Here is a 22,808-nt window from a genome sequence, read left to right as displayed (position 1 = left end):
TTCTGTAAATAAATTGGATGGTTCTGCTCGAAAATACTTCCAAACCCAAGTTAGTAAAATATAAGTCAGAATCCATATTTTATTGCTGCATACATATCCTTTTGTTAAGGAACAGAAGACTATTTCCATGCACAAAGAATGTTTGATTTAAAATCAAAACACAAGAAACTACAGAATTTTGAAATGAGTGAAACAAGAAATTAGTTATTAATCCCATGACAGATGGCCTAGATTAGCAGCTCTAAATTGGAGAAATAAAGTCAATCAGAATGGGCCAAAAATAATGACCCATGGGTTCATATGAAGATAAATACCATTTAAATCATTTTGAGAGGAAGGATTACTATAACTTGATCTTCAGCAAGTCGGACGTAATTGCCGTTAATCCAAGGTTAAGATGATAACCATGTTGATTAAGAAGATGAATTCTAAGACTAGGCTGATACCAATCTAAGTTAGTCAACCTGAATAAAAAAAGAATAACTTATATGTGTGTATTTATGTTACACACTATCGATCTCTCTGCCTTTACATAGTCAACTGAATCTGATCAAATCTGTAGTTGGGATCCTTCTTTCAATCTATACTGGATCTGAATTATCTGGAACCTCAAAACTCATTGACATCTGAGCCCATCAAACAAACCCCAAAAGGAAGGCATAGCGCCAAGTTAGCTGCAATGATGTATCTAAATAGGCCAAACCATGTCGGACCAGGATCAATATTCAACTACTAAGTCTCCTTGAACAGACCAGGACGTGCGGTTTGGACCTATATTAGATTCAAGTTCAAACAGAGAATAGTATTAAAATGAAGCCAATCTGCCTCTTAGTCGTGCACGAAATATAGGTTCAGGCATTTTCTTATACCAGATCCGATATCACAATACAAGGCTCAAATCTTGTGTCCAAATCAACCAAATTGGATCTCATGTCCAACTTTAGATCCAGACCAATTGAGGAAGAGTCTACTCTCCTCCTTTTCTCTAAACCCTATCAACGAACGGTATGTTCAACACATAAAATCTACTTTGCCGAACAAGAAGGGTTATGATCGTTACCATGATTCACATGGCACAAAGTGAAACTGCCTCAACTCTGTCACCTTTAGGCAAAAAACGGCCGATAACTATGCTGTTAAAAAAAAAAAAAGTCACTGATGTGCAAGTTGAAATGCCGAAAAAATGACAACTCAAAACACCGAAAATAAACCCTGTACCTTACAAGGGCACTAAGGGTTAAGTGGGAGCTTTAGCTTTTATCTAGGCAATACATCTCACCCACTCACAAAAAAAAAACACTTTTTTCGGTTTAAGAGCTACTCGCTCACATGAAAAGAACACTTTTTTATGTTTACCTTAATTTCATGAAGCACAAAGAGGGCTCATCCAGAGAGGTCTTTGGGAACTCATGGATAAATTTCACCCTTCTAAGAGTGAAGATTTCTCAAACAAAACATAAAAGCATGTAAATCCTTAGAACGATACAAGAGTGAACTTCAAATTCATATGCTCCACATGTGAATCTTTGGCGCACCGTTAATATTTACAGATGAGAAAATTTATGGACGTCATGTTCATGGCAGCCACTAAGAGATGAATGGTTAGCACCAATATGAAATTAAGCAAACATTCACCACGTTGCAGTCCCATCAGATCGTGTTCTAGCATCAACGTCATGTTCTCAGATACGCCTCGGAGAAAGCTGCAAACCATCATGCCAACAAATTTGGTGCCATGACTACATTTCACGCGGAAAATTTCCACAAACAAAACTGAGGTTATGATTATATCGACTTCACACAGGCAAAACATTAGCAGACATGAAATAATGAATACGTACTCCTAATCCCAGCGGAATTGTAATAGATTGAGAAGAAAATATTTCGTTTCCTAATCTAAGTGGATTTATAATCTTATAATGGATTGAGGAGAAAACACCATCCGTTACACATGCAACAGCAACGAGTCAGACATCAGTAGTGATAATTTTCCCAAGAGTAAATCTTGACACTGAATGTAAGGACACCTTTTTCCCAAGCATCCATGGAAAAAAGCCTTCGGACACGGTGCCCAAGAAGGCAAGTTTGCAGAAAACCAGCAGACCCATTTTCTCCAACTCGTGCTCGACATGGTATTGCCTTAGCACCAATTCCATCGGTAGAAATCACTACCATACGGACATTGATCCAAGAAATGCAATGCATTCTGTATCATTTTTTAAAATCTCTGCTATACAGACATTGATTCAAGAGTTTCTATGTATTCTGTTTCATTTTTAAGGTAGACCTAGTAAGGCATACATCGTTAGACCCTTCACACAAAAGTTCAAAATACATACGTCCTTCCACTGGCGAATAGATCTTACCATGCTCCCAAAGCACTGAACGTATGCACAATGCATTGATAGCAATCCAGTCCTTGCCTATGTTTATACAAAAAGAAAAAACGTACCTAATTCGTTACCGGTGAATGAAGTTACATTAACCACATAAATTGCAAAATATTGCACATCTGCCATGGATCCAGACCCTAGCCAAACTGCTGAGGAAGGCTGTCTTTTCCTGTATATGGACATGAGTGTGCATGAGAGAGAGAGAGAGAGAGGGAGAGGGAGAGAGAGATATGTATGAATGGAAGAGAAGTTTCATCTATCAGAAACTAAAGATGCATCCGACCGATTCTACAACCTATGTTCCTTTTGTCAACTCAGCTTGATAAATGATAAGGTGCATGACAAGATTAATATAAGGCAGAAAGGAGAAATCCAATTTAGGAATAAGATACTGTAAAAAATGATTATATAAAATGAACGGTAGGATCTCCAAAAAATGAAACTTGGTGAACAAGAAAAATAAGACATGTCACTCCCATCTCTATTAGCCTCCACCAATATCATCCCCTTAGCTACATAGTTTATGGGAATAAAAACAAAAAGTTAAGGCTGGTAATGTACACATAAGAACTAGCAACTACATTGGTAAGATGAGTTAACAAGAAAAGAAAAAGTGTCCACTTACACGAGCAAAAATGTACAGATACCCACTACAAGCAGATGGACCAAATTCTGCTTTATGCGTGAGGAGCAAAAAGAAGGGTTTGGTAATGGGAACCCCTGCTGTTAGAGTTGCTACTAGCACCGACCCTTCCCTGGGGAGGGAATGCCAGAGGGGGAAATCCTCTTCTTTCAGTGAGTAATTCACTTGAGCCGCTGATCTGGCAAAATAATTAAATCCCCCTGTTAAAAGAATACACTAAAAGCATCACAAAGGATCCCAACAAGGATAGTGCAAATAGAAACATAGCAAAACATCCTAGCATACTACATGTTCAAATAATCATCACCACCTATTAAACATAGATGTTAACAAAATACATAATAAAACTCCACCACAGTACACAGGTATGAGCACCAGAACAAGTATACGGCAATAAAAATTGCCAGGAAGAAACAGGATTACTGTAATAAATAAATAAGCATCCAAGTACACACAGATCCTTGTCAACAAACTTTTGACATTTACTTAAAAAAAGAGAAACAAAGGAAAATGAAAAAAAAGACATTTGAAAAATAACACCAAAATGAAAATATAGATGCCTTTAATATCTTTCCAGAAAAAGTGTTGTTTAATATATTTTAAATTTTCTGATATTTCTTTAACATTTTAACAACTGTTTTTAGTATTTATTAATGTTTGTGTAAGAAACATAGTAGAAAACCCAAAGTTTTATCTCTCTCAATAATATATATATATATATATATATAGAGGACTAGTTTCATCTGGTCTCATTTTGGAACTGGATTGTCCAGTGCCCTTCTCAATCTCTCTCTCTTCCTCTTTTCTTTCCCCCTCTCATTTCTCCCTCCCCATCTCGTCCCACTAATCCTCTCTCTCCATTAAATGAGGGAGGGGGAGAGGGTATGTTGACGTTGGGAAGAAAGGGGGAGAGAGAAACGAGAGAGGGAAAGGACTAGTGAGAGAAGCAAAGAGAGAGTTTGCATGTGGGGTGGAAAATCTGGTCCCAAATGGCACAGTATTTCCTCAATACGCACACAAAAGATATCAAAAGCTCTAGGTGCAACGTAAGTAACAAGTCGAGTTTAAGCTTAGGCATGACTAGGCACATTAAGTGGACCTCAAAAAACAAATAAAATTCAACAAATAAACTAAGGAAAACCTTCATTGTATCAAAAAATAAGGGGGGAGAGGGGGTGGGGAAGCACAGTGGATAAATAAGATAAGAAAGGAAATGAAGGAAAACAAACAAAAGAAGAACTTAGGGAAAGAAAACAAATTAAGAAAAAATAAAATAAAATTCTCCCCTCCCAATTCTTCTATCTTCCCAGTCATTCCTGGTTGATCCTTCTTCCCCCAACTGCCTGGACAATCAGACATCCATGGAGAGGGCAAAAAACTCGGGTTTAGTTTAGGTCTTTTTCAATTTTGTCGTTCATGTACCAGTAGAAGATTTGGCAGCCACCACAGCCCCAGGAGTTGAATACCCCATTCAAGATTATTTTTATTTTTTTTTAATTTTAAGATGCCTGCTGTTGCACCAGGATCTGCTGTGCTAGGTTCTAAAGCATGAGCCGAATAATAATGAGTGCTAAAGGATCAATGGGTCCATGGCTAAATCAGGAAAGGTGAAAAGAACCAATATCAGGGAATGATAGAAAATGAAACCATGAGCTCAAGAAGTTGAGGCAACTATTACATCAAATAATATTAAGCATGTTTCTCATCTTTTCTCCAAAAGAGACCCTTATGAGCCTCTAAAATGTCTCAGGTCATGACAGGTGACCTAGATGGCCTTATACATGTCACCAGCTATCAGGAAAGTCTGCCTGGTTCTCTGCACCCAGTATTGGTGTAGCAGCTATATTTTGGTTCAACCATAGCTCCTCCAAAAAATCTATTGATTCTCTCCCAATTGGTTGGATCATAGGTGTTCCATGGAGGGTGAATCATAGGCCTATTACTGCATTTCTAGGGCCCAGTATATGATATCAAAGCAAAAATTTATCCACTCATTGATTGATGATGACTTAAGACCATTTGAAGGGTTTCTTTAACAGAGGAAAAAGAAAAAAGGAAAATGAAGAACAATATTTAGGCTATTAAAAAGCCTAGGCTGTTCAATGTATAGAACTCCTACAGGCCTCTTTTTTCTACTCTCCTCTACCTCCCCAACCATTGGGGAGGGGGGGGGGGGGGAGAGAGAGAGAGAGAGAGAGAGGAAGTTCTGGACATAGGACGGCTTAGGTTATGTCCCTTGGTGTCCACAAAATATGGAGTCACCATATATAATATATATATATATATATGTGTGTGTGTGTATGATAGATTTCCAAAATAGCACCAGAGTCAATCAACCTGAAGCAGAAAGAAAGAGAATGAAGCAGTATGTGGTAATGTGTCAGTCATGACATGATTAATCACTTCTATGATACATAACATGTGTATGCAATGAAATAATGTTCATGTAGATCTGGGATCGGTATGTGTGTGTGAGAGATAAGGGTGTCGAAAATTTGGAGGTACGTTTGGACAGGATCTAGGTCAGACATAGTTCAGATCCATTTCCACTTATTTTTCTCTTTGGTTTTTAAAAGATTAAAGTAGAACTACATCTGGCATTGTCAAGATTGTTTACAGCTTCTACATTCAAAATAGGATAAAAAAAATTTACAGCTTCTACATTCAAAATAGAATAAAAAAAATGATGTTTTAATTTAGAAAGTTTTGTATCTATATTTTGTGGAAATGTGCTTTTGTGTGTTCATGTGTACATTGCATGTGTACCTCACCTACATGACGGTTTGTGCGAAGACTGCGAAGAACTGCACCTAACACGTGCCAACTGATTCCAAGAGAAGAATCACGAGTTATTCTTAGCTATTGAAGCCACCTACAACAAACTATCACTCTCAGTGACCAAGGAACCAATACAATGTTAAAACTAATGAACAAGCAATCAACTAAAAAGAAAAGTGCACATATAACGAATTTTCAGCATGTTGAACTTCTAAAAACCAACCAAATTGCCAAAAAAATATCTACAATAAAAAATCTCTATGGTGGCACTCTTTCATCACCTTGTTAGCAGAAGATATGACTCAATAACATCACACTAAAGAGACATATCTGACATGATTGTACATTTGTACAACCATATGCTAGTGTAGACAAGTGGTGCACTAAAAGATGGACAGGCACGCTAACTTGATGCCACTGTCTTTGGTTACTGAAATAACTACCTATACCCTTCTCCGCATATTTAAAATAAACTGAAACTGCACAAAGGCCACGAAAGAACAATGTGATAACTTTTCCATTTAAGTAATAAAAGTGCATACCTATGTACTTGGGGGGAGGAGGGCTGATCAGGTGACTGAGCAGGTGAGCCACCCTTAGATAGGCCATGCCGTTGCTCATACAAGCCTGGTGTCATGCCTCCATCACGGATCTGTGTTGCCTCGTTAACACTTCCAAAAGGACCTGGCCCCAAGGAGCCAAACTCAAGTTGCTCCTGAGACTGAGCAAAGCCAAGACCATGCTCATAGGGGTACAACATTACAACCGATGGAACACTGGGACCTGTTCCACTCAAAGTCGTCCCAACTGCATTAGAATTGGCAGCCTGAAGAGGGTACATACTGTATGCTATATTGCCTGTGCCATGAACAGGATCAGTGGAAGTAGAGGGTCCATTTTGTGTCCGAATAGCCGTAAAAGCTTCATGTCGGTATGAATCCCATGTTCGATCTCCTCTGGAATCAGGTCCACCAGGACGTTCAGACCTTGAATGTGGCTTATCAGACTGGCTGCGGGCCTCATATTTGTTGTGGTTTCTCCAAGAGCCACGTGATTTTGAGTTGACACTCCAACCTCTGTCACTGTCCCCTTGATCATTTTTGTCAAAGTTGTAGCCTCCTCGGTGACTCCGACTGTTTGCTGATTGCCTGTCTCTGAATGCAGCTGGTTTCTGGAAAAAATCACCAGTTACAGATTTTCATTAATCAATTATTTTTAATTTCTTAGTCCTTGATGCTAAGGCAGAGACCAGCTTACACTTTAAGGAGCATAGAAGAAAATACCCTAACGGAAGAGTAAATATGTAAGGGTCAATGAAAACATTGGGTCCGAGACAGGATGAGAGAGATGGTGTGTGCTCCCTATGAACGAAAGTATACTTCAAAATTTATAAATTTATAGTTAAATCATGGTAGCCAAGGTTTCTCACCTTGATGCTATGGTCGGGCAATTAATTTCCAGAAGCTACACCCAGAGAAACCATGTTTGAATCACTAGACTAACTACAGGACCTTGGATTATGGGCGGTCTGGAAATTAACTTATTATGAATAATCTCTAGACCCGTCCAGGATAAATCCCAAAAGGAAAAAAACTCAATTCAAAAATACAGAAACTGTGTCAATGTGCCAAGGAGAAGTAAAAATTATCCATAAAGGAAAAAAAAAGGAGAAAGTGTTAACTCTTAAGTCGGACTTTATAAGTGCCTAACCCTTCAGAAGTCCTTCAGTTTCATGAAGCCAGGTGGACTTGATGATGGCCAAGCAACAGTGGCATCATAACTGAAAGAAACATATCACAAGTATATGAAGACTGAAGATCAACAGTATGCAGGACTTACAGGATTTGGTAAATAAGTCCCTGTGCCACCCCGATATCTTGGCATCTCCTCATTGTAGTACTGATAAATTCCAGAAGGTCTGCTAGACCCTGGTTGCAAAGGAGTAACAGGCACAAAACGTGGCCCATAACCCATGACCTGCGTGAAAAGACCCATGTTTACTCCAGATAATGGTCTTCCTGGTCCATCCAATGGAAAATGTCCTTGGAGATAAACAGGTGGCACAATCAATTGTGGTGAATAAATTATTGGTGGGTGATTACGAGCACTCTGACATATTCGCCCATATTGCAGATTCTGCCAATGGCTTATAAAATCACTGTGCAGAATATCCACATTGAGCTCTGCCCTTGGCTCCATGGCAGGAATATCTATAGAACTTGGGTTCCCAAAAGCCTCAGGCTGCTCCAGATTCTCTGGAGCATCAAAGTTGGAAGCAGTAGCACTATGCTCTGACAAGTTTGCATGACCATTCTCCAGGCTATCATCTCTATCAAACTGCCTAGGTGAACCTCCAGAACTCCCTGCATCAGGTGGGAAATTATAGAGCGGAAGCATTGTCACAAAAGGAACTGGAGGCCCTGTAGGGTAGAAAGTAATTTGCCGAGAACCAGAACCAACAAGCATTGGCCCAGGTATCATGGGATCTGATCCACTGGAACCAGCTTCATAACCAACAGGCAATGAAGAAGGGACTGCAGAAGCAGGTCCCCCATCCCTTGATGATTTCATATGCCGATCCTTGTTCTCCATTTTCTCCATTTCGTCTACCAGTGATATATCATTTTCATATTGCCAACTGACCTTGGATTTGTCAGGTGTAGCAGGTACCACTCCAGGAATTCCTTTTCTTCCCCGCTTGTCTCTGGCAGATTTGGGCAGCTTAGAAGAATTCACCTCATTCAGTGCAAAAGATTTCATGCTTGCAGACTTATCTGATGTGTGGATATCATTGCCCCTGATGTTCTGTAGTTTTTGAGGTTGACCCCTGACTGAATTATTACTAGAACCACCAAATCGTGAAGATGACCCAAATTCCGTACCACTAGAGGAAGCATTTTCATTTTCATGCCAAAATGCAGCATCACTATCATCCTGGTTTGATTCAGTCAAAGTGGAATTTTCATTGCTAGAATCAATAACCTCCTCTTGACTGGAAGCCAACCTAAGCCCAGAAAAATAACGTGATAGTTGAGGAGGAACAAGACCAGGAGGGAATTGCATGCCAGAACCCCAAGCAGGGTCAATCATAGGCATCATTCCACCTAAATTTCGTTGTGAATAGCCGAAGATGGAAGATTGCAATGAAACAGGTAAATGTGAAGATGTTAAACTCATGGGTCCAGGAAATACATGTGCTCTAGGAGCTCCAATCATGTTAACTAAATCTTGCTCTTCCTGATGTGAGTGTTCTTGCACTCCGCTGCCATCACTGTGAGCATAATTACTTACTGTTTCTGACAAATTAGGAGCAATACTAACATCCAAACTTTGCTGTGAACTGCTGTGTCTAAGATCATTGGAAGAAGCCTGGCAAGATGCAGATGCTTCAGATGGCATGTTCTTCCTTTTATTGCTGTAGTCAGGCCTCGCACCAACATGGTGGTTCTGTCCAATATCCACGGCCTTGTTACCCCGCCGTCCTCTAGTGGATGCTTCACTGGATGTCTCAGTGAGTTCTGGGCTAGAACTTGTCCTTGCAAACTGATGTCTAACTTGGGCTTCTTGATTATTAAGGGAGTAATTTGGCTTCAAAACTTTCTGAGTCTTGTCCAAACTTACAGTTTGAGTACCATAATTCTTCTGGCTTAGACTGTGATAAGCTCCAGAACTACTATTTATCCTTGCTGTGTTCTCTGATGAAGGATTATGAATGCATGCAGCACCCTCAGAAGGAGAAACATTGCCAATCCCCACAAGCCCATCATTAACTCCTTTTTTCTTTGTTGTTGAGTGGTATCCTAGTTTATCAGATCCATCTGAGGGCCCCATGTTTGGAGGTTTCAACTGCCAAAGTTCTGGACCTGGCGCATCTGGACGATGCCTGCCACCATGCCTCTCCCAAGTGTTCAAGAAGAACTGATTGACCTCAGCAATTAGGTTATCCTTGGGACACTCAAGTAACCTTGCTAGCTTCTTAGCACCAAATGCAAAGGCACTTCGTATCCTAAAGAAATTACCTGTCAACCATAAAGTCATACCGGGCAATTCACAAGTTACATTACATTTCATTGTTGGTTCTCAATTATGATTCATTATTTTTCCAGCTCCATCACAAAAATGCGACTTGACAAACAATCACATGGCAGTTCCAAGTTATTAAGAAATAGTGACTACAGGGTACAAGAAAATTATGTGCCCCAGAGGTATGAATTTTTCGGAGGAAAGAAGCATTGCATTTGCAGCATAACCAAAAATGCTGTGAATAACCAGGTGATGTCATTCATTATTGTCAAAACATTAATACGGACAAAAAAAAAAACTTGTTCAAAAAGTTAAGTCCAGTAGTAGTTTGCAGTTTGGACTCTGGAGGTTACAGTCCAAGTAAATTGAGCCTCAAACTTTGGGAAGATGAAGAAGAAGAAATTGATGAGTATGTGCAAAAATATAAGATGAAGAACTGAATACTCTAGATCTAATCACTTCTTAAAAACATAAGCACTTCACATGAACAGGAGCTTCAATGCACCATATGCTTACTTACACACTGGGTGATAACATGTTCAATAACTTACAGGTTTTGTGTTACTGTCTCAAGATTTACTTAAAAGGAACATTCAGCAAATTCTCAATATTTCATGCAAATCAGTTCAGTTCCAGCTAATGATTCACATTCCCTGCTTACATGTTCTAATGACATAAATAACATGCACGTAACATACAAAAAGTAGGTTTTTATACCACAATTCATATGGGACTGTTGAGAATTGTTCTACAGAATGTTGCCAATAAGTTCTTTAGTTTTAAAATTTTGGACCTCAGAGACTAGATCTTAGCCCATGTTGAAAACCAGATGAGAGTCTGTTGTTGCATTAGCACCTTTTAACTGAACTTTAGAACTGAAGCTACTAAAATCATCACGAAGCCAGATTCTCCATGGCCTGATTAATTCAATTCACAATACATACAATTTCATGAGATAAGTAAAACCAACACCTCCTTAAGATAGTCTTTTGCTAACTTCTCCTGGTCTACAATCTCACTTTAAAAAGATATAACAGTTTTAAAAAAACCAATGAGAATAAAAACGCGAAGAAAGGAACCAACAGCAAAAATCCAAACAGTCATGCTCCTAAAATTCAGCAATCCTAGCAAACAGTAAAAAAAACAAATAAAAGGTCAAGATAATGAGGAACAATGCTAAAGGACACAAGGTTCAACGAAACTAGCAGATCACCCACACCTTTACTGACACTTCGTCCTAAATTGTTATTTGTACGTAATGGATCAATGATGTTGAAATGCTTTGACACAAAAGGTTGCCCTTGATTTTCCTGAACTCCAGGGTAAACAGCATATATTGAACTACAAGCATCGAGAAAGGGCTTGCTGAGTAATAACTCTCCACCATCATTCCGAGGAGGGTCAGCTGCAAAATATTTCAAATGTATGAATATGGGCCTCCAGATACAATTTATTCAAAAAAACTTAGGGGTGGAAAAAGATGATTCACCACTTACCAGTTATGTCAGGAAGCTGACTAATTGGGACAGGACCCCAGAGACTGACACAAAAATTTTCCCAATCAAAGTTACTAAAGAACTCCAAGAAGCGATAAAGAACCTAAAGCAGTTGTAAGGAAAATCATTCAGCCACATTATTAGTAATAAAGCATCTAGTACATACACAGCTGCAGAAACACAGGCAATTTTAATTACCTCCAAGGGCCCAGTAAAGGAATTGTTAAACACATGAAAGATATACAGAACCAGAGTCTCTAAAGCATATGTAGAAATCAGCCCATGGTGGGCCCCCAGTATACGGCTCTCATAGTAACACCAAGCCTTTATCAATATGATACTGCGCTTGAATAAATGATTTTGATTTATCAACTGGTCAACCTACAAATAATAGAAAATTCAATCTCACTACCAATACTAACATAACAAATTCATTTAATGCATCTCCTTACTGTCAACTTCAAAGTTTCACTTTCATGTAAATCACAGATTAACAAAGTCTCACCTCCTCAAGAAAACAAAGTGTACATAACCCACCAAGCTGGTTAAAAGATATATCTACCACAATGTTTTCGACTAGGCACTTGATTATCTTCACCTAAGGAAAGGGCAGAAAGAAAACGGAAGTAAGCATTTAAAAGATAGATACTCTTCAAATATATATATACGCATACATGGATGTACATATGATGAATCCAAAATGAATAGTTTGAGAACCAAATACAACCATAGACAGCAAGAGACCATGGGGCATGCATAAGTACCTAAGCTTGTTCTGCTGATGAATGATTTCTTAAAATTAAACATGAAAACACATGATATTTGCATGCATGTGTTAGTCTATGTGTCTTTTTATCATAATAACAAATACTCGGGCATTTATTGGAAGGTTTGTATCCTCAACTATTCATGCAGAAGTTTGTTTTCCTTGGAAAAATCTTCAATTCAAAAACTTAAATACATAAAAAAGGTAACAGAAAATTATGAAATTATGAGTTATCCACAATATTTTTCACAGAAACATCAATATAGGCTTAAAATAATTATTAAAATTTAAAGAAGCAAAACAATTGTCTAAAAATATATTTAAAATGGTTTTAAAAAATTCGCAAAAGAATTGTAATATGTTCATGCGACGAAGAAATTGGTGTTATTTTCAAAATATCGTGCCAAATTCATCTTTTCTAATATTAATACATGCTAACATTTGTGACTACAATATATACGGGTTTTAAGAATTTGAACAAAAAAAAATACAAGCATTAGTATGCAACACCATAAGCCATCCGATCAACATGGTTGGATCACTCACACATGGACACATGTATGGAAACTGAATAATCTAACTACCATTGACTTTCTTAAAAAATTGTTTTACAAGTGTTCATTTGTTGGCCATCCAATCATGTTCATCATTTGACACATGGTGATCCTACACTGTTAGCTCTTGACTAACAAGCTCTTCTCGACACACCCACACCCACACCAACACCCACACAGAAGCCCAGCTTCAAGAACGACTATCTCCATTAGGGTTTTAATCCCTAGCATTGCATCCTATTTATATGTGTATGAGTATGCTTCGGGTGGGTTGTTACCCTGCTCCACTAAGCCCTCCGACCTGACTCCACTGATTATAACCTACACTGTAAAACATAACATGGAATGCAACATAAAGTTAAAATAAAGGAAATAAGAACTTATCAGACTTGGAGCCTAACATATACATACATTATATATATATATATATATATATATATATATATATATATATATATATATATATATATATATATATATAGAGAGAGAGAGAGAGAGAGAGAGAGAGAGAAGACACAAAGACTCAACAATGAGTCGAGCAGAGAGTAACTTTATATTATATATACATATTATATATATGTGTGTGTGTGTGTGTGTGTGTGTGTGTATAAGGCCTGAACTCCTTAAAAAGTATGAATTTCTTTAGTAAGATCATGTAAACTGAGCAGAGAGTAAAAGCTGTACCAGTAGATTAGGAACTATTATATGACTGACCAAACAAAAATGTTAAGCAAAGGGAGAAACCAGTGAAACTGAAGCTGAATAAAGCACATCAAGGGAAAGGCATGAAAAACTTTCTAAGGTCCTGAAACAAATGAAGGAAAATGGCAGCATCTAAGACCGGTCAATAAATGTGGGGCACAAAACAAAGCTTACTTCTGCTTGAATGTATTGAACTTCCTTTACATGGAACTCTGCATCCTCTCTCTTTTCCTCATTCTCAAGCATATCCCGAACATCATTTGCCCATGTGTCTTTTACATGCTGGTTCTTACTGAAGGCTGTCAAATCAATATCACCGTCAGGCAAATAGGTCTTCAGAGGAACAGATCCGAAGGTGAAGACCTGTACATTATAAAAATGTTAGAGATGCTCCTTAGGGGGCCCAACATAAATCCAATAAATATGATATATAAAGTACCTCCAGAACAAGCCAATGCTATATGGACAACCAAACAATCAAATGTGAGTGAAGATACAGAAGAAAACAATATCCATAAAGTAGCTTTGCTTTGGTCAGTTCATGCTGATGATAATTTGAAATCCTGTTCAGCAGCTGCAAATCCCTCTATTTTCATCGATATCCATGTCTTATAACTGCATGGGATATTATAGAGTATTCGCACATTCTAGGCCCAGAATGGCTAAAAGTCTGGACCACACATTTAGCCTAATTCAAGTCTACTAATCAAAATATCAAATTGACTTACACAAAAACAATCATCTTTGTAGCTCCAGACCAGAATGTTTCAGTTCATGCTCCTACCTATTATCTGGACATACTGTTTACAACCCTCTTCCCACCAAATCACCATTTGAAAGGAACGAAAATTTTAATCTTCCCAATCTAAATGGGAGAAAATTGGATACTTGATAAGAATGACAGAAAGCATCCCTTATGTTCCATAATAAGCTAAAATTTAAGATATGAGTTACAGACTAGGCAGTTGCTTCAACAGGTTTCCTGCAGAAATTACAAGTGATACCAGATAAAGAGTACTGCAGATGCCACAAACTTATTCTTTGAAACTGTTCATGAACGGCATGCACCAAGGCACTAAAGCCAACTGCTATACACTGAGAATATCATAGAATGAGCATCCCATGCATCTGACCGTTTCTTTAGGAGAAAAAAAAAAGGCCAGCTATTTTTGACAAATTGCAAACAGCTCATGGACACTTCTCATCCTAAGGCCCATTACCCAACTGTATGCAAAATCCTATAGGTTTCTATGCTTGCATATATATTTGTGAAGAAACCTATTGATGTTGTGATAGAATAGATTGCTACGGGCTTGAGGAAACCTTGGAAGCACATGAGTACATGTAACAGGCTAACAGCCTAAAGACACAGAAAAATAATTAAAAAAAGAATATGAAAAGTGTTTAATAACAGGATAAAATTAGAAAGTAATTATTTTGAAGTTTGAACACTGCAAGTTAATTGCTCATATTAGGTTTGAGAATAAATATTATATTTTTTTCAAAACAGCACTAGTTCTTGAATACTAGATAAGTACATAGTACACCATATGAGCATCCCTGTCCCTGAGGATACATGACATTTCCTAATGTGTATTTGCAATCACACAAAGATTTCTGTTCACAGAATTATCTTCTCACACATAATAAAGTTTAATGACCCCTCAGAGAATTTGGTAAAGTAGATTAATAATGAAAATCACTCCCAAAACATATGCAAGATAACAGATCTAGCTACTGCTGATCGTATTTATAGAAACTAAATATATCCCTCAATCATATATGCATATGCAAATGTACCCATATACAAGTCAATGCACAGTATGCACAGATTCATGTGTCCATCCACATTGATGCAACATCATTCGGTTCATAATCACATTGCATTGAACCAATGCTGGGGCACAATCAACTTCTTAACTTTCAGACATATGAAGTTGCTCACCACACCAATTTAACAACCATGCCCACAATGTATGCCACAGGAAGACAGTATTGCAACTTGCCAAATGTGTGGACAAACTTCCCGAACAAGCGTCCACAATGATTGATTTCTTATGGATAATAGAGACAATTTGGGTATGTTTCTATTTATACTCTATTTTTTCATTGCTTCCGTCCAAAGAGAGACAAAAACATTCATAGATAAAAACCATATCATAGTTGCATAGACTTGAGCATATACCTGACAAGAAAAACACTTCATGATCAGCTGCTGCACATAATTGGCAACTGCATTCCTTCGTTCTTCAGAAGGTTGGTTTGGCTGGATACATGCAATCAATTCTGCAGTTCTCTCTTCTGCTTTTAACCATCTTTCACTGTTCAGTTTTCTTGTTACTCTTGCTGCAACATTTGGTAAAAGGCCATTGGGCAAAAGGCCGTCTGATTGTGCCCAGCTTTCATTGTCGCCCATGCAACTTCCTGCAACTAAACGATTCTATCTATCTGTCTCCCTCTAAAGAGAGAGCACTCCCCAAATCCCTCGAATAGCTAGAAAAGATATGCGCCACAATGAAGGGGAAAATGACCACCATAAGATTTTCCGACAGGAACCCGTTTTTTCCTGAACCTGCAACAAAGCTCAACAACTTCCGGGCCGTCACTCAAAAGTACTCATATTGTGCTTCCCCCTTACGGGAATCAATCAGAATGGGTGCTAGAACAATGCAAAGTCTGCAGCGAAAGTTCATTAATCTAAAACAGTGGTTAGAGCTCCACTCCAAGCCAACAGGAGAGGACGACGAGTTTAGCCCGATTTCTCTTCAAAAACTGGGTCGATGAAACGAATTACAGAAACCAAAGGTCACAAATTCCCAAAAACGATGTGCGATTCTTGAAACCAAACTACCTGCAAGCATAAATAACACAACTAGATTACTCAAACGGTTGAGAAAACTGAAGTACCAAAATTTAGGTCAAGCGACCAAAAAGAATCAGAAAAACGTCAACAAAATGTCATAAAATCAAACTCAACAACCACCCCTTTGGTCTCCCCTTAGTTCATTAAAAAGGAAGGCAAACATCTAAACTCTCTAACGATCAATGTCTACGCATGCATTAAAACCAGACTCAATTCGACATCTAAACCCCCAATCAACCGAACAACATACGCTGAGAAATACAATGAGGACGACAGCCATCAAAGACGCAAGACATACAGAAACTACGAAAACCAATAGGAAGTATCAGACTAAAAGCCCCAAAAATGAATTGATGGAGAACACATCAAGTCCGAGAGACACCACCAACCAGAACCGAACCCTAATCCTCACAAAAACTCCAACAACCGCCGAGCAAATGAAAATGGGCACCTCTAAATATTCATCAACACGCGTCCAGAAGCAGCGCCAAACACACTCGCAGGAGCAGAGATCAGTCGAAGGAACGACAGCCCATTTAAGATCGACACCGCCAGTCAGGAAAATACAAATAAAATCGAGGTAAAATGGCAGAAAAACCTCTGCACCAAAAGGCTCACCTTTGCTTCTTCTTCTCTAAGGAGGGGGGATTGATGAGAATAAAAAATATATATATGGGGTTTCGGTGGCGAATGGATTTCTATATTAGTGGTTATTCAAGAACCCCTCAATGTTCCTCTCTCTCTCTCTGTCCTCCTTTTCCCCTTTTTCTGTCTGTAGTCTTCTTGGTTGCGTCGTGGATGAAGATGGACGAAAATCAAACGCAAGAGGGCAATGACACAAGATAATGGGGGACGTCAGAGGTTTTTAAAAATTTATTTTGGATTGGGGTCTATTTTGGTACTTTCTATTTCTTCTAAAGCTGCTGGATGTTTCTGAAATGTTTGTTTGAGCAGGGTGCCCTGGAATCTTGACTTGGTAGAAGTCTGGAGGTTTTTAAAAAATTGATTTTGGGTAGGGATCTATTTTGGTATTTTCTTTTTTGTTTTTACATTTTCTAAAGCTGCTAAATGTCTTTTGCAATGTTTGCTTTGTCCCAGGGTGTACTTTGGAATTTTCATTTAGTAGAAGTCTGGGGGTTTTTAAAAATTGATTTTAGGTTGGGGTCTATTCTGGTTACATTTTCTAAAGTTGCTAGATGTTTTCTGAAAAGCTTGTCAGGGCGGACTTTGTTATCTTGACTTGATAGAAATCTGGAGGTTTCTAAAAACAGTTTTTGGATTGGGGTCTATTCTGGTATTTTTTATATTTTACATTTTCTAAAGCTGCTAGATGTTTGTTGAAAAGCTTGTTCTGAGACAGGGTGTACTTTGGAATCTTGACATGGTAGAAGTATGGAGGTTTCTAAAAAATTATTTTTGGGTAGGGGTCTATTCCGGTATTTTTTTATTTTACCTTTCTAATGCTGGTAGACGTTTTCTGAAAATCTTGTTTTGAGAGAGGGTGTAATTTGGAATCTTCACTTGATAGAGGTCTGGAGGTTTTTGAAGTTTGATTTTGGATTGGGGTCTATTTTGGCATTTTCCATTTGATGTTTTCTAAAGCTGGTGGATGTTTTTAGAAAAGTTTGTTTTGAGCCAGGGTGTGCTTTAGAATCTTGACTTAATAGAGGTCTGGATACTTCTTGGCTTTCCTGATTCTCACTGGTGGTCCACTTAATTTTGAGCCAGAAATGATGAAGGGTAGAGCTAAGATAGGTAGACTTTGAGGATCTTTGTTTTAAAAAAAAAAAAAGATAGTGTTTGAATGACATTCCAAAACGGATTTTTTGAGACAAAACAACTCTTTATCTCGGGCTTTTTAGAGTGTTTGGATGACATCAAAACTGTGATTTTTTGAAAATCTTTTTGAAAAATGAATCTGGTTTTCAGAAAATAATTGAACAACATGGTACCTTTAAGTTATTCGCAAAAAAAATTTAGTTTTAGGTGTGTCACCCAAACACAGAAACCAATTTTTAAAACATAATTAAAAACCCTGTTTTATAAAACAATTTTTTTCGAAACAGTTTTTTTATGAGGGTGTCATCCAAACATGTCCTGATTTTTTATTTGAAAACATCGTTTTTAGACCTATTTTTTTGCTCGTAAATCAGAAAAGAACTAAATCTTTTGTAATTTTTGCATTTTTAAGTAACATGAAAACCAAAAAATTGTTAACTGACACTCCAAAAAAATTGATCAAGTGATAAAGGTAATAATTAAAAAAAAGAATTGCAGCTAATTTTTTTGCGAGCAAAAAATAATTTTAGGGTCTCATTCAACAGTTTCCATACAAAGTGTAGCCAGATCTAAACATTGCCTTGACTTTACATGTATTCGATTTTCAGTTTTAGTTGCAGTCATGTAAATTGTGATTGAACACAATACTTCGTTGGGTCAAATATTAACCAGCGGATCTGATTATTGGTCCAGATATTTGACTTGCTAACCAGCCCTTTGCAAATCGGGTCGGAAAGATGCTATTTGAGTCCAAATTCATTTCAGCTGCCCAAATCTAACATATAATTAGGGATGTCAATGGATCATATTTGAATTTAATATACTTCAAATACATCCACTTTTTCATATATTTACATATTTGGATTAGAATGAAGAAAAATCTTATCAGAATCTGAAATGCGTTTCACAATCTGAATATGATATGAATCCACTTGTTACATTCATATCTGAATCCAAATCCGAATTTTGGGACGAATCCGGCCGATTTTCAACATGGAAGAACATTAGATATATGATGTTTATTTAAAACTAAATCCTATCTGAATCTGTGTCCAATCAGATGTCATTTCTTAAATCTAAATCTGATCCGATTTCTTAAACAAATATTAATTTTTTTATTCATTTTTTCGGAATGCTTTGGTCGGATACCCAATTCAAATTAGATATATTGGTATCCGGTTGGACATGGATTTGATTTTTTTTTTTCTAGTTGAATCTGCTGACTAACTTAAGGTCCGAAGCTTATTCGGAAATGAAACTCAAATGCGAAATTGATTTGGATCCATGCTTGTTTTCATGCTCCAAACTCAACTCAAATGCAAAATTGCTACACAATTTCAAATAGATTGGTAATAAGGCTTTCTTATTGAAGGTAAGTCTTGACCACAACACCAGCCTCCTTAAACTTTGCTGAATAAAATAATATAAAATGAATAAACAAAAAAAAAAGTTTGAAAAAGTTGTCTAAGGTGTGAATCTCATGAAAATTGATCCTTTAGAATAAAGGTCATATCTAATTTATTCTTCACCTTTTAGAGCCAGATGTGAGGAAAACAAAGACCCAACTAGTTGGGAATAGCATTTTCCTATTACTTATTTTTCAAAATATTTAGCAAAGCTAAGAAAGGGATATTCTATTCCTGCCAACTCAACCACCTAAACTTTTTCCATGGAAAGTATAGGTGAGACAAACAGTTTCTCTTTTTAGTCAAGGAAAGATGGAAAATAAGAATCTTAAAAAAAAAAACTCAAACACTAAAAATAACGAGCTTATGCAAAAGCCACAGGATTTTGAAATTAGCAAGTATGAGGCCTGTAATAGGTGATAATTAATCACCAAATCTTGCTGATCTATCTAAAAGGATGTGCATGTTTTACAACATACTATAGTTCATATAAACTTTATTTATGATTTTGTGGCTCTTAATTAAGAAAGCAGATATGTTTACGACTATGACTACTTGGAGTTCTCTGTCAAAATTGTACAGTTTCTACCCAAATGCATTACTTTCATAGAAGACTGCTTTTTTGGATGCTTTTATATATTGAAATTAGCCGACAGTGAGCATGAAACGTCGCCAAATGGTTAAATATTTAAAATTTATTAATAAAAAACCATAAGCCATCACTATAGTATAAACCATGGCTAATGCTAATTTAACGTGGTGCTTTCTATAATAATTTTAAAATTTTTAAACGTTGTAACATCCGGCTGCCAACTGATTTCAACACTCCTCTCTCTCTCTCTCTCTCTCTCTCTCTATATATATATATATATATATATATATATATATATATATATCCTGAAAAATGTGATTCACTTTAAAAAGAGTAACGAAAGAATGTTTGTGTCCAAGTACCTTACCTTAAATTGCTTAAATCGAGTTACATGTCAAGTGAAATGTGGGACCTCTTTTCATTGTTTCACTAAAAGTGTTTTAGAAGACAAAATTATTCTTTTTAAGAACATAGTGTATGCTAAAATATTACCAACTAAAATATTACCAACAAAGGGCTCAGAGTTATCTAAAAGTGATGATATTTGTAAGGTAGGACTAGGCATTGGGCCGGGTCTGGCCCAGCTGGGCCTGCCAAAGCCCAACACCACTGGAAAAAGTCGGCCTTGCTGATCCTTGCCAGCTGGTAGGGCCTGGCCAGGCTGGTACAGGCAGCCTAGGCTCGGCCTGCCGGTGATATTTTTGTAAAAAAAAAAAAAAAAAGAAGCAGCAGCGCCGCCTCACGGCGGTTTCTGCTTAGAAACCAAACCATTCGGCAACTATTGTGAGGTTTCTATCATTAGAAACTCTGGGTGGGATCGAGGGATTGACACTAGAAGCCCTCTAAACCCTTGGACAGCGGTCCTCTAGGAAAGCTGGTTGTATGCATCTGTGCATGATGCAAAGGTGTATAGGCCTATGTGAATGACATCTATCTCAAGGAGTGGACTATGTGCATCCTGAAAGTGAGTCAGGAGACACACAAAGGTATATAGGCCTATGTGCATGATACCTACCTCAAGGAGTGGACTATGGGCATCCTGAAAGTGAGTCAGAGACCACATGTCATGCATATGGAGCTGTGCACGGTACACCCCTGTGCATGTAACTGTCTCTCATGCTATCGCATCAAGTTCTTTTCAACAACCATTTCTACACATTCTTATACTCGGTGCTCCACCGATGACAAATTTGCTCCCTCTAAAACACCGTATGCATCACTCAGTATAGTACTAAGTATAGTTATAATTTCTCACTTGTTATCTTTGTCCTTAAATACACTCCATTCTTAGGTTGAGGGAAATAGCGTTGCTGGTCAGGTTAAGGGTTTTGAAAAGGTAGGTCTCTAGTTTTAATAGCTTTATGTGTCTACGTCTTTAAGTGATAGAGTGTGGTACCTAAGTTGAACGGTGCAGCGCTGCCATTGCTGATACCGATGCCACCTAAAACTTCAGAATTATATATATATATATATATAATTCTTTATATAAAATGTCTCGCCAATTAAATGTGCAAGAACCTGTGATTGATTCGAGAATTTCGATTAACTATCGCCAAAAGATCTCATTTATTCGCCAAGTTGAGCATCAACAGTAGTCATCCTCGCAATTGGGGCTCCTAGTTGTGTAGGATCTGTAGCTTTAACATGATTAGTTACCGACTTGAGTTTGAGCAGCTCAGGTTATCCTAGAACTTAATCATTTACAGTTTCTACCTGGGATTAACCTTTTTTGGATTAATTTCTCTTTATTGTTAATCTGGGATAGTTCCCAAGCATTCGTTGGACTCTAAAGCTGTGTTTGCTTCACTGCCGATCTCACATCTGCAGTGATCTTAGATCCATATATTTAAGGTCAGATTCCACACCCTGCCCTCAGCCTTAAATCCATGATTTTTTAACATGCAGTGTGAATTTAAGATCCGGGCGGCTAAGATCTGCAGTTTGTTTAAGTTGAAGATCTTACAAAGCACACCTTTTAGTGCTGCCTCGGATTTGAGATCCGAAGCTATCAAACACTACCTAAGGTTGCGTTTGATTGCTTTGGATTTTAGATCTAGCACAGATTTTAGAAAGAAGTGAGGTTTTAAAAGCCCATGTTTGATGCATTTCTTCAATCTTCACTCTCTCCTCCCCTCCCTACCTTCATGTATGGAAATCCACAGTTGAAGTCAGAAACTCCCTCCCCAAGTTGAGATCCATGGATTTTTAACATTCTCATAGATTTGAAACCTGTGGTCCTCAAATTTACACTGTGATAAACGCCATATTTACGCAGCAAATCCAACCTTGAATCTGAGATCTGAAGTTATCAAACACAACTTAAGGACATGTTTGATAACTTTAGATTTCAAATCCAAGGCTACCTTAAATTTTAAAAACTAAAACCATGTATCTTCTTTTCCGACTATAAATCTATGGTTTTCACAAGGTAACACCTATGTCACCGTGGTATGTCAGGTCAACCCGTGTACCCATACTGGTATGGCAGTACCAGTAGGCCGGTACATGGTGGTATGTTTGGATATGGTTCTGGGTCGAAGTCAGATCCAAACCAAAAAAGAAAACCCGGCGCACATTGACAAAAACGCCATACCCGTACCCATTTTCTCCTACCCAATGGTGCGGCAAGGATAAAGTCCATGAAATTATGTCCACTGTAACGAAAATATTCCTTCGACATAAAAAAAAATGTTACATTCTCTCTAAGAACAGTAATCAGATGAAGCTTACCTATTGCGGTTCACATCCATGGAAATTAAGTCATACTAAGAATACAAACATTTTAATATGGGAGTCAAAATATTAAACTCTAC

At 37.7% G+C, this 22,808-nt stretch overlaps 1 protein-coding gene across 9 annotated transcripts; it reads right to left on the bottom strand.

Annotated features, from left to right (window-relative positions):
- Positions 1-1,426: 1,426 nt before the first annotated feature.
- LOC116248290 (uncharacterized) lies at positions 1,427-17,027 on the bottom strand. Of its 9 annotated transcripts, none has more exons than XM_050075860.1 (12): positions 16,837-17,027; positions 15,541-16,206; positions 13,530-13,718; positions 11,839-11,931; positions 11,532-11,714; positions 11,334-11,436; positions 11,057-11,242; positions 7,654-9,833; positions 6,357-6,985; positions 3,019-3,214; positions 2,453-2,562; positions 1,427-1,703 (listed from the first exon to the last, which is right to left on the bottom strand). In XM_050075860.1, exons 2-11 carry the CDS (start codon positions 15,769-15,771, stop codon positions 2,482-2,484), a joined length of 4,071 nt encoding a protein of 1,356 aa, XP_049931817.1. In that variant the 5' UTR covers positions 15,772-16,206; positions 16,837-17,027; the 3' UTR covers positions 1,427-1,703; positions 2,453-2,481. The 9 variants fall into 9 exon arrangements, 5 of the variants coding, with proteins under 5 accessions (XP_049931817.1, XP_049931818.1, XP_049931819.1 ...); XM_050075861.1 differs by lacking the exon at positions 16,837-17,027 and adding an exon at positions 16,670-16,830; XM_050075862.1 differs by lacking the exon at positions 1,427-1,703 and having other exon boundaries at positions 1,826-2,562.
- Between the last annotated feature and the right edge of the window lie 5,781 nt (positions 17,028-22,808).

This window comes from Nymphaea colorata, chromosome 2, assembly GCF_008831285.2.
Source record: "Nymphaea colorata isolate Beijing-Zhang1983 chromosome 2, ASM883128v2, whole genome shotgun sequence".
In the NCBI taxonomy this organism is placed as follows: domain Eukaryota; kingdom Viridiplantae; phylum Streptophyta; class Magnoliopsida; order Nymphaeales; family Nymphaeaceae; genus Nymphaea; species Nymphaea colorata.
This window is presented reverse-complemented; position numbering and strand designations above follow the sequence as displayed.